Source organism: Theropithecus gelada, chromosome 7b, assembly GCF_003255815.1.
Source record: "Theropithecus gelada isolate Dixy chromosome 7b, Tgel_1.0, whole genome shotgun sequence".
Classification (NCBI taxonomy): Eukaryota; Metazoa; Chordata; class Mammalia; order Primates; family Cercopithecidae; genus Theropithecus; species Theropithecus gelada.
The window spans coordinates 73,064,866-73,077,243 of record NC_037675.1 but is presented as its reverse complement, the minus strand read 5'-3'; the positions used below and the strand labels follow the sequence as shown (position 1 = coordinate 73,077,243).

The window sequence follows — 12,378 nt, the reverse complement described above, 5'->3', positions numbered from 1 at the left end:
TTCTAATCCACAGGGCCACTAAGCATGTAGTAACGACGTCTGTTGATAATCACACAGAAATTAAAGAGCAAAGCACAAATACCACTGTGCAGAGCTGAAGGCTTTGCTAGAATCAATCTCTGTTCATTCTTATGGCTTTAGAACACTACCATGCTTTGAAAGCCACTATAGTATGCACCTCAGTTTAATTCTTTGTTTCTAGTAAAATATGAGAAGGCCTAAAACTAGTGCTTATGGGTCTGTGTTACTTACATTTGGGGTAGAGAGAGAGAGAGCAAACCTTTGAAGGCACCCTTACCGCCTCTCTAGTGGGCGCCCGTCACTGGAGATGCTTCGAGGGATGTTGGCAGCTCTTTCTGGAGGAGGCATCTTCCCATCTCCTTTTCCAGCATTCAGCCGCGAGGTCATGGGACTCTGCATCTGGGACGGGACTTGAGGTGAATGAGGCCCCTTGCTGGTGTTCCTCTGCCATTTGTTATTATTTCGGAAGGGAAACTTGAATTCGTATGAAACACCTTCATTCATTTTGTACTCCATCACTGGCATGCGGTAGGTTTCAGAGCAACTCCTATTAGGGGCAAGGCATAGGGAGAAACACAATGGATACTGCTTTTTCTTGTTGGTGGAACCACATTGATTCTCATTAACACTTAAAAATGCATCCACAATTTCACCCACTGTTTCAAACCACCTTTCAATCTTTGGGCCCTATACTTATTTTCTTTTCAAAAACCAGAACCCAAGGAAGTATTACAATGTATTTTCCTTTACTCAGTCCCAACTGTTGAGTGTGAGATATGGAGTCTTTAAAAAACAATGGGACCCATGGTTACCCTGGGGGTGGCCGGACTACTGAGACCTGAGGAGGAAAAGCCACCAGGACAGCATGACAGGGGCATATCTGAGAGCACAAAGTCTCAAAGGAAGCAAGCGGCTTCACACACCCACCACTGCACATGGTGACTGGGTTCTGAAAGCGTGTATGAGCAGCTTCACATACTCGCCAGGGCACATTGTGACCAGGCTCCAAAAGGGTGAACGAGCAGCTTAACACACCTGCCACTGTACACTGCGATTGGGGTTCCAAAAGGGTGTACAAGCAACTTCCCACACCCGCCACTGCATACTGTGATTGAGCTCTGAAAGGGTCTATAAGCAGTTTCACACACCCGCCACTGCACATCATGACTCGGCTCCAAAAGGGTGCATAAGCAGCTTCACACACCCATCATGGCACATCATTGACTGGGCTCTGACAGGGTGTATGAGCAGCTTCACACACCCATCACTGCACATCACGACTGGGCTCCGAAAAGGGGTACGAGCAGCTTCACACACCCACCACTGCACATTGTGACCGGACTCTGAAAGGGTGTATGAGCAGCTTCACATACCCGCCCCTACACTCCACAACCGGGCTCTGAAAGGGGGTACGAGCAACTTCACACTCCTGCCACCACACATTGCAACTGGGCTCTGAAAGGGTGTCCGAGCAGCTTTCAGCCCATTTCACTTCGGACCAGCGACATCACAAGTGCTGTGTAGCCACATGCCTCCTGTCTTGGACAGTGCAGGCCCAAAGGGCGTCCAGCCAAAGGCCTGGTCTTGATGTGGATGAGGCTGAAGGCGTGGGGAGGGAAGGTGAGACATGGAGACAGGGGGGCAGAGTAGAAGGGCTTTCATAATTGGCTGGCAAGAGAATAAGGACAATGGAAGGTGCCACTCTTTCATGACCTTGTCTACGTATCTCAGGGTTGACTCCTGACATTTCAAATGTGTATTCCATAACGCATACTCTCCCCCACTTTCAGCAGAATTTTTGTTGTTAGAAAGTGTCGCTTTTGGAGCATGTGCTCAGAGGGAACAATGGCGCCTGCTGCCATCCTTACCTGATTCAGTCACAGCCCACATCTCCAACGAGAACTTTCTTCTTGGGGTTTCCTTACCAGTATCCCAAATGCCCCAGAAGCCAAGGGTGACCTTAATCTGACCCTCTGCCCAAGGCTCCACTGTATCCCTTTTATGCTTTAATGGCAATGGCTTTTAAACTTTCTGGATGACAACCTAAGTAAGAGATACATTTCACACTGGGACACAGCACCACCACATACACACAGAGATGTGCATCCTTCCTCTCAGGACTTCCGTTTTGCTATATTCTGAGTGAATACACTTCAACCAAAAATACACTGGGCGCAAGCAACGTCCTAAACTGATTTGATGATCTACTTGAGAGTTATGGTCTGCAGTCTGTAGAACACTGTTTTATGCCACATTTGACGTTACTTTTAGTAGTTAATGACTGCTATGTCATTAAAACCTTTTCTCTAATAAAACATTTTCTCTAATAGTAAGGAATACTACTTTAGGCTCTGATACAATTTTAAGCTTTGATTCTGGTATTTATGACAAAAATATGCCATTGCAACCCTTTTTTGGTTGTTAATAGAAGTAATACACAGTGGTATAGTTTACAGTCTTTCATTTCTGACTACAGTCTTTCATTTCTGACTAAATAAGGCACACTATAAAGATCTAATGTTCTGGATCTGTAAATACAATGCAAAAATGTTACACTTTACCAAAGGAATATTGATTAAAATTTATAATAATCCATGGAAAAATTTCACTTCTGCTCAAAATCTGGACTACCTTTGCTTCTCCTCAGCAATGTTCTTGTTTTAACTTGTAAACTCAAAGAGCATCATCATCTATGCCCCTTTCTGTTGGCTGCTAGGAAGCAGCAAACGTACAGACTTTATTATGTATTTTGGGCACCAACTTTCCAAAAATTTTTACCTAGACCATGTTTTGCTTTCACTACTACCTCTTCCACCTCCAATTCCCTAGCTAAGCTTCTATTTTGATACTGTACAACTATTTTCTCTTTCTGAGACAAGGTCTTGCTGTGTTGCCTAGGCTGGAGTGCTGTGACATGAGCAAGGTTCACCACAGTCTAAACCTCCTGGGCTCAAGTGATCCTCCAATCTCAGTCTCCTGAGTAGCTGGGACTACAGGTGTGCACTGCCACGCTCAGCTAGTTTTTGTATGTTTTGTAGTGACAGGGTTTCTCCATGTTGACCAGACTGGTCTCAAACTCCTGAGCTCAAGTGATGTACCTGTCTCAGCCTCCCAAAGTACTGGGATTCCAGGCATTAGCCACTGTGCCCAGCCCACAAGTACTTTCATAGGTTGTTTTAAGTCCATTTTGCATCAGGCAGAGAATAAAACAAATAATGATAATGGTAACAGACACAATAACAGTAATAAAGGAATATCAAACAGACAAGTTACTTTATCTTTGGGCTTCTTCAAACACTCTTTGAAATAGTCTTTTAAACTGCTTAACATTTAGTATGAAAACTAGCTAGAAGGCCTCTCTGGCCAAAGATGTTGTCTTCCCCATAGTCTATATTTTATTTCCACCACTCATAACATATAACTAGAAACTTTCTTCATATCCCACATTGGCCAAATACAGTATGATAAAGTCTGAGCAGACAGAATATTCATTCATAAATAATGAATAAGCACAGAAGGTTCTGTAGAACTAAACTTCAGCTACTCGCCATTTCTGATTGCCTTTCGTGGCTAGGGTAACCATCACTGGCTTCCTGGTCTCTTACTTATCTCTGCAAAACAGAAGAATGATATGTAGAATCAAGAAGTATACAACAGACTGAAGAATGCAGACAAAAACTGACTTTTAATGCTATGCATAAACTTTCATAAAAGGATTTTTATTATATCATTCTAAGTAAAATTCTGTGTTGAAGAATGGTAACTCTAATAATACTTATAACTTAAATTGGGCCAGGCATGAATTTAGCCATATTACAGCAACTCTATGAAGTGGATGCTATTATTATCCCCCCTTTGTAGAGGAGGAAATAGAGGCCTAGAGAGATTAACTTGCCCAAGTTTACACAGCCAGCAGGTGGCAAAGCCAGGATTTGAACCCACAGAATTAATATGTACTATGTAGGTAAGACTATGTAGGTTAGTCTTATTTTAGTCATTAACTAAACCATTCCAATTCTCCAAGGAAAATTCAACAACTTTTATAAAACCCAATTAAAGGGCTATGGCCAGCAGGAATTACAATGTCAATGCTAAAAGTGATAAGAGGTAACCTGCCCAAACCCTAAATTAATGGAAAAGCTACTCCATCCCCTTATTCTGTTTTTCAGTCTTTGTATTCTTTCTCTTTTAATCTTTATTTCTCATAACTCTCTCCTTTTTCCTTAAGACCCTATGGAATATAGAGAAATGGTTGACTAGGAAATTGAACAGAACATCACAACACTGGGCTCACAAGTCAGAAAAGTTTTATGTTTGAGGATGGCTTGGTCCTTTAAGCCATGTGACTCTGGCTTGGAAAAAACACATAAACTCTTTGAATCAAAACTCACCTGAAAAATGAGAGATCTGAACCAGATGATTTGTAATTGCCTTCTTCACTCTAAAGCAGTATGCTTTAGCACTTTAAAATACGGAATTTTTAAAATGAAAAAATGCTGTGACCTGTTCTTATTTAAGAGGTAATTTGGTCTTATGTAGCCTGTTTGCTTTTAGCTTGTCATTTTGAATGGCCCTTAATTGCTTTCTTTAAGAACTACAGGCTAGTGTCCCTCAACAGAATAAACGGTTGACCACTCCATGCAATACCATCCAGAACATCACAATTTAGTCTGTTCATCCACGTACTTTTCACCTTGTCACGGGAATGATGTTGAAGACCCAGAGGTCACAGACACTAATCTATTGACGCTGGCTATGTACTCCAGAGGGGTGACAGTTGGGGGATGAGAATCAGGCAAGTCCTGCATAAGGGGCCTGCTCACTCCAGGGAGGTTTTCCAGTGAAGTCTACCAGGACTCTGTCCATCGGGCTGTCATGCCAGCTGGTTCCATTCACTCTTTGGGAAGCAACTGAACTTCTCCCAGCCTCACTCTCATCATTGTTTTAATAAAAATGAAGCTGCTGATACAGAAGTACTGGGAAGGGAACAGCATGGTCCCTTTAAATGATATGGAAGCAAAAAAGGGAAGTGCTGGGTACAGGAAGGCGTGGTCCCCGGCTAGGGCTCCACCCCCTCCCCTGGATCTAGCTGAGGACAGGAACTCCTGCCTTCATACCCAGATGTTGCATTTCCCAAGACCACCCCTGGCCCATGACGCATCCCCATCCTGTGGCTATAAAGACCCCAGACCCCAGCAAGGCAGGGACAGAAGTGGCTGGACATTGAGAGCAGCACATCTGTGGAGGAACACACAGGTGGAGGAACACACAGGTGGAGGAATACACAGGTGGCTGGACGTCAAGAGGAATGCACCAACAGGCATCTGCATGCTGGCAGGCCACCAACTGGCAGAACCACACAGAGTTTGGCTGGGGCAGTCAGAGGAGAGCCCAGGTCACCAAGTGGCCTAACTCCACAGAAAAACTATCTCCCTTCTGGCCTCCCATCTGCTGAGAGCTACTTTCAGTCAATATAACCTTACACTCATTCTCCAAGTCCACAAGTCATCTGATTCTTCTGGTACACCAAGGCAAAAACCTTGGGATACAGAAAACCCTCTGTCCTTGTGATAAGGCAGGGGTCTAATTGAACTGGTTAACACAAGCCACCTACAGACAGCAAAATTAAAAGAGCAAAACTAAAAGAGCACCCTGTAACACACGCCCCCTGGGGCTTCAGGAGCTATAAACATTCACCCCTAGTACTGCCGTGGGGTCAGAGTCCCACAGCCTGCCCACCTGTATGCTCCCCTAGAAGTTCGAGCCATGGGGCACTGAAGAAGTGAACTACACCCTCATCACGCACCCTGCGAGGGGGACAAGGGAACTTTTCCCATTTCACTGCCATGAGAATTAAAAAAGAAAATGCCTGGCACCTAGTAGGGGCTCAGAAAGTTTGCTATACTCTCCCTGTCCCTTCTTCTCTTAAAAAAGTTGTAGTTTGGAAACGATTCATAAAGGGCATATTTTCTTTTCTTTTTTTTTTCTTTTTTTTTTTTTTTTTGAGACGGAGTCTGGCTCTGTCGCCCAGGCTGGAGTGCAGTGGCCGGATCTCAGCTCACTGCAAGCTCCTCCTCCTGGGTTTACGCCATTCTCCTGCCTCAGCCTCCCGAGTAGCTGGGAATACAGGCGCCCGCCACCGCGCCCGGCTAGTTTTTTTTTTTTTTGTATTTTTTTAGTAGAGACGGGGTTTCACCGGGTTAGACAGGATGGTCTCGATCTCCTGACCTCGTGATCCGCCCGTCTCGGCCTCCCAAAGTGCTGGGATTACAGGCTTGAGCCACCGCGCCCGGCCTAAAGGGCATATTTTCTAAGAACAGGGAAGAGACCCTTGTTTTCCATGTTATTTATTTATTTATTTATTTATTTTTATTTTTTTGAGATGGAGTCTCCCTCTGTAACCCAGGCTGGAGTGCAATGGTGCGATCTCAGTTCACTGCAACCTCTGCCTCCTGGGTCAAGTGATTCTCCTACTTCAGCCCCCCAAGTAGCTGAGATTACAGGCATGCGCCATCACACCCAGCTAATTTTTTTTTGTATTTTTAGTAGAGAAGGGGTTTCACCATGTTGGTCAGGCTGGTCTCAAACTCCTGACCTCAAATGATTCACCAGCCTCGGCCTCCCAAACTATTGGGATTACAGGCTTTTACATGTTATTTAAGTAACACTTTTTTGTTATTGAACTATTACATATATTTTAAAAGCTGCATTTTCAAAATGAATGACTCTCCCATGTGAACACACAAATCCATTTGTGTTTGTATTAGATCTTGGGGGTGTTTGTATTACATACAGTCACCACCTCCCCCATCCCCTCACCTGTGTCCCTCTCGGGGTCCTGGCGACCCTAAGAACCACCAGGCTGAGAGGCAGAGGAGCAGCTTGCCTCAAGGAGGCCTGTCCTGCCTCTCACTGCAGCTGCAGTGACTGGTGGTAAAGTTTCAGCTGACAAAGAAGAGAATGACTATTCAAAGAACAGAGTAATTAGTCGCTAGAAAAACAGCAGTGGGAGTGTGAAGTGCGGAGGAGAAGAAAAAAATGACACAAGAGCATTATTCTATTTTGTTGAAAACTGTAACAAGGTGTTAATGCTTCAACTGTTCCCTTTGAAGTTATTTCTAAAGGAAGGAGAAAAGAGCAGGCTTTCAGCCCTCCAAAGGCATCGAGGCATTTCCCACCTGCCCTGCCCAGGTCTGACTTTTCAGATGGAAACTGTATGGCTTTTGAGATGGGAACTGTAGTGAAAGGGGCCCCATGTCCCCCTCCCAGCTGGTGGGGCTGTGCAGTGCACTAATCCTTTCCCCAGCCTCCCCTCCTGGCACCCAGACGACATGTCACCAGCAGCTCCACTGGCTCCTCCGGGAAGGCCTGAGAGCATCACAGCAGTGTGACAGCTCATTCACTCCCTGGTGTGCTGGAGCTGGTAATCATCCCATCTACCCCAATGCTGCCTGCAGTGACATCACATCGGTAGCTTGGAACCAGCTACAGTGGGAGTATCTGTACCACAGAAATCAGCAAATATTACAAATAAAGTTTCCTTCCCCCAGCAGAAAGCCAACTTACCAGCACATCACTGCTGATTCTGGTGTATAAGGAAAGAATCTGCGCTCTAAGCACACAACGTGGCAGTTCAGAGCCTGGACTCTGACATTAGACCTAAATTTGCCAGATGAGCTTAGCAAGTTACTAACCTGAGTCTCGGTTACTTTTAAAACAGGGATGCTCCCAACACTATTACAAGAGAGGGTTGTTATAAGAATTAAATGGGCTAATCCATTAAAAAGTGCTTTTTCCAGGGCCTGGCATATTAAAGTAAAAAACTGAGTACATTAGTTATTTTCACTGACACATCACAATATATCTAGTCTAGTACACCTCCTATCATGGCTCCATCTATCCAGGTCCAGGCCTCTTATCCATCTTTCTAGTAACAGCTATTTACAATTTCCCTATGTGTACTGTTGTCTCATCCCACCCACAATCACACAAACCCACTTCCCTCTCCTTTCCCACATATAAACCTGGAAGCCTAGATACAAGGGAAAGACTTCTGAGTGGGCAAGATGGCGTCATAAGGTCAAGGGCTCCATATTTCAGTAGACAGTTCTTAGACTAACATCTGTAACTCTTTACTGTCGGTAATTAAGGTTGACAATTTACAAAGCTTGGTTATCTTCTCCCGTTTATAACTATCTGTTCAGAAGCAATAAAGTAGACAATTTGAAGGACAGACAGCAGAGAAAGAGACAAGGAGTGCAGCAAGGCTGGAGACTATCGTAAGCAAGAACCCCGCTGCCTTTCTGAGCCACCTCACATCATTCTTTAAATCACAGTTCAGCACATTACTTAACATTTAATGATGGCATGCTTGGGGAAACCAGAAAAGGCTAATAAGGTTCATCAGACCTGGTTAACTAAGGCAGGGTATGTGGGTAGGGCAGTTTCTGAATATTTACCCCTCTCCAAAACAGGTGAAATTACAAGTTCATATTTTGATTTCCAGGGAAATGCAGTCATCCAAAAGGCAGTTCTTCAAACTATCAGACAAATGAATTTTTCTACATTTTGACATATATACATAATCCCTAGGCCATCTAGGAGGTAAGCAGTATTAGGAAATACTATACTGAGCAAAGTACATAAAACACACACACGCACACACACACATATATATTTGCTGCTCTTTACTTTTTAAAAGACACAAATAGCCTATCATAACCATTAACTTTCTACCATCGGATATTCACAAATCCATGAGAGCTCAGGTGTAGGGCTGGTCATCTTAGTAGCAAAATAGGACACAGAACACTGTCTTGGCTTTAGAAAGCCCAAGAATCAATTGCCAAAGCCTAAGAGAAATTCTTAGAAAATAATGGCATAAAATAAAAAGATTTTAAAAACTAGCAAAAATAGCATGCGCGTGTCCAAAGGAGAAAATAAACAGTTGATTAAATTTCTTCCCGCAGGAAACCTCCCCAGAGACACAGAAATTAAATTTTCAACAGTGCTGCTGGCTTGGCAGGAGCTGTGGGGGGTTGGGTGGGGCAGGGAGCTCCTAGGTTTTCCCTTCTGAAAAGACTAAGAACCAAAATGCCAAAGCACCATGAGCAGGGGCAGCTCACCTGAAGCCAAACCCTAGCACATGCAGACACAGATAGGCAAAGCGGCTGCCAGACTGAGACAGCAAAGGTCCAAACAATTGCTGAGTTTGGGGCAGCAATTGAGAGAGAGAAGAGAATAAGAGCATCATGGAACATAAAAGAAAAACATGACAATTTGAGATGCTGAGTGTCTTTTAATGCTAAGTGTTCAATGTTTCTCAGCTCCTAGTGGAAGATTCTTAAGATATATATTACCTGACTTCTCTATCTGTAATGGCAACCTTATAAATCCAGAGATGGATTTATAAATTCCATTTAGTCACTCTTTCCAGCTGCTGTTGCCACACACTGAAAGGGAGTTTCGTCCTGAGTCAGACTCCATGGATGAAACATTCAGCATCACATGTAATCTATTGTTCTTCGCAACACCCTACTCCACTACCTGCTAAGAGATGTTCTACATGGTATGCAAACGCTGCACTCGAGTCTCAGGCCCACAGCTGCCTCCTCAGACCTACCTCCGCGGGGTGCAGTCATCATGGGGGGGAATGATGACAACCTTCACCGTGACAGATGTTCTCAGGAGGTCGATCATCTGCTCATGGCTCAGAGTGGCAACCGCCACCTTGCAGATCTCCACCAGGCGACTGCCCTGCCTCAGCCCTGCCTGCCAGGCATAACCGTAGGGCTCCACATCTGCCACGATGCCCTCATAGTTGACATGGAAGCCAAGCTGTCCTAGCCCATTTCTTCGCAGAGTCATCTCCACCGATTCACAGCCTTTGGAAACAAACTAGACAGGGAAATAAAATATACTGTGGTTTAAAGCAATAGGGTATTAAGTGGTAGACATGGAACTGGAAAAACATTGCAAGCAGGGTTAGTTCTGAATATCTTATTGCCAGCTGAAGAGCAGTCTGGTTATTTCTTCTTCACTAGTCTCCTATTCATTAGGCCAAAAGGAATATACTTGTTGCATCCAAAAAGCTAAACGGCTTCCCTGAAGTTACAAGGAAACCTCTACCAGAAACCTACAGGGAGCTGGCAGTAAATAGAAACCATATACTGCTACTCACTTGGCCTTTGTAAAATTCAAGGCAGCAGATACTCAAACATTCTTTTCAGCACCACCACCAGATGACTGGGCTGTAGCACCAGGGAACAGGTCACATGTAAATGAGGTTTGAATACACACACACACACACACACACACACACACACACACACAGAGTAAATGTGTCTTCCCCAACTTGTTCTACTTTTCCAAAACATCCATGTAAAACACAAGTATGAGATAAACTCTGTTTGCTTCACACATCAAGGGAGTTTTCAGAGAAGCTAATAACAGAGTGCAAGGTTCAGTAACTTGGCTCTAGTCTGTATTGAAAGCTTTATGAAAGAGAAACTGCATATAAGGAAGTAGAAGGAAAGACTCACTTGCAACCTTTTGACAATTTCTTTGATCTCCTCGTTGTTAATAAAACTCCCCACTGAAACACATTCTCCTCGTTCATAGAAGATTTTGAGGCTGGTGTCAGTTGAAGTCCACCCTATCACATCTCTACAGGAACAATTGAAGACCACGCTCTTTGTTTCCTGTTCAATGAGCACAATGAACTCATTGGAGATCCCTAAAAGGCAGTCTAGCTCCATGGCCTTGTTGTAGTCTTCAGCCCGGACTGCCCACACAATGGCCCCCATGCTGCTGAGCTCGGCTCCTGGATATGGCTTAGACTTTTCCTTCTTCTTGGAAGCCAGAGAGATGAATGGAAACTTGCCAGAAGGGTCGATAGGGGTGTTGGTGACATTCTTTTCTGCCAGATCTTTCAGGTATTCCTGGCGGGTCCGAGTTGCCATGGCCCGGAACTTCTCCGATTTATGAGCAGCATTTTCTGCATTAATCACTTTCGCCAAAAGGAAGTCCCTGAACACATTTGACTTAGGGAAAGTGACCCCTTTAGGAATGGGAGGTCCAAAGGAAGGCACATCTCTGGACCTGGTAACAGCCACACTGAGAGACAAAGATCAAAGAGAGCCACGTTAGTATTTCTCAGTCTCACAACATCAGAATAAAATATACTTTCTCAAAGACAAAGACATACCTCAGATGCAAAATAGCTGCTTATTTTTCCATGAGAAACAACACACATTTCTGCTTAATATGAGCATAGTTTTTCATTCAACCACATTTAGGATTTACACAACATAAATTTTTTTTCTAGGTCAAAAACAAACCTCCCAAAATCCCAAAAGCTAACACTATTAACTTTTTTTTGACAGACAGGAAACTGACCGCAACTCCATGAAAAAAAATAGGCTTACTGTAATATTCTGCATAAGACATTTTACATACCTACTAATTGTTTTCAAGGGAGGTTACTGTAATCACATCATCTTTTAGAACAAGCATCCATTCTGTGAGAACACAAATGTGTTCTCCATTCTAGATATGATGCCTATAAGCAGATAGCTTATATTAAAAATATCAGAAGATGCATGCCACAAAAGAAATGAATTAAATTTTAATAAAACTTAACTAGTATTTGTTGGCCTAAGAGTGAGGCATTATGCAACCAGATTAAAAGCATAATTTTAAAATGAAAATTGGAATCTGAGTAATAGTATGAGAATAATCTTTATGTAACAGCAACAATGCTTTAAAATAATATTTTTAAACTGAGCTATTGCTTGGTCCTTTTGGCATTTTATTCTGACAATCTATTTGCAAGAAAAATGTTTTCCTTCTCCCGTTCCTTTAAGCAAGATTGATATAAGAAAGCCTGTTCCAGTCATTTCTTTTGAATATATATTCCTAAAATTGGGCCTAAGAAAAGGATCATATGAACATCTGTAATAACCTATTATTTTGAACCTCAAAAGGAAAAAAAGTAAGTTTATCCTAAAACAAAAAAGGAAGTTGTTGATATAGAAATACAGAGGTTGGCCGGGCGCGGTGGCTCAAGCCTGTAATCCCAGCACTTTGGGAGGCCAAGACGGGCGGATCACGAGGTCAGGAGATCAAGACCATCCTGGCGAACACGGTGAAACCCCGTCTCTACTAAAAAATACAAAAAACTAGCCGGGCAAGGTGGTGGGCGCCTGTAGTCCCAGCTACTCAGGGAGGCTGAGGCAGGAGAATGGCGTGAACCCTGGAGGCGGAGCTTGCAGTGAGCTGAGATCCAGCCACTGCACTCCAGCCTGGGCGGCAGAGCAAGACTCCGTCTCAAAAAAAAAAAAAAAAAAAAAAAAAAAA

The 12,378-nt window shown here is 43.6% G+C and overlaps 1 protein-coding gene across 3 annotated transcripts in view; it reads right to left on the bottom strand.

Annotated features, from left to right (window-relative positions):
• Positions 1-12,378, bottom strand: part of SIPA1L1 (signal induced proliferation associated 1 like 1) — a 151,655-nt gene that overhangs the window by 53,430 nt on the left and 85,847 nt on the right. For all 3 annotated transcript variants that reach the window (XM_025392150.1, XM_025392149.1, XM_025392152.1), the window contains 3 exons: positions 10,563-11,136; positions 9,644-9,918; positions 299-568 (listed from right to left, as the gene is read on the bottom strand). In XM_025392150.1, coding sequence (XP_025247935.1) covers positions 299-568; positions 9,644-9,918; positions 10,563-11,136 — 1,119 coding nt within the window. The remainder of the gene's footprint in view (positions 1-298; positions 569-9,643; positions 9,919-10,562; positions 11,137-12,378) is intronic.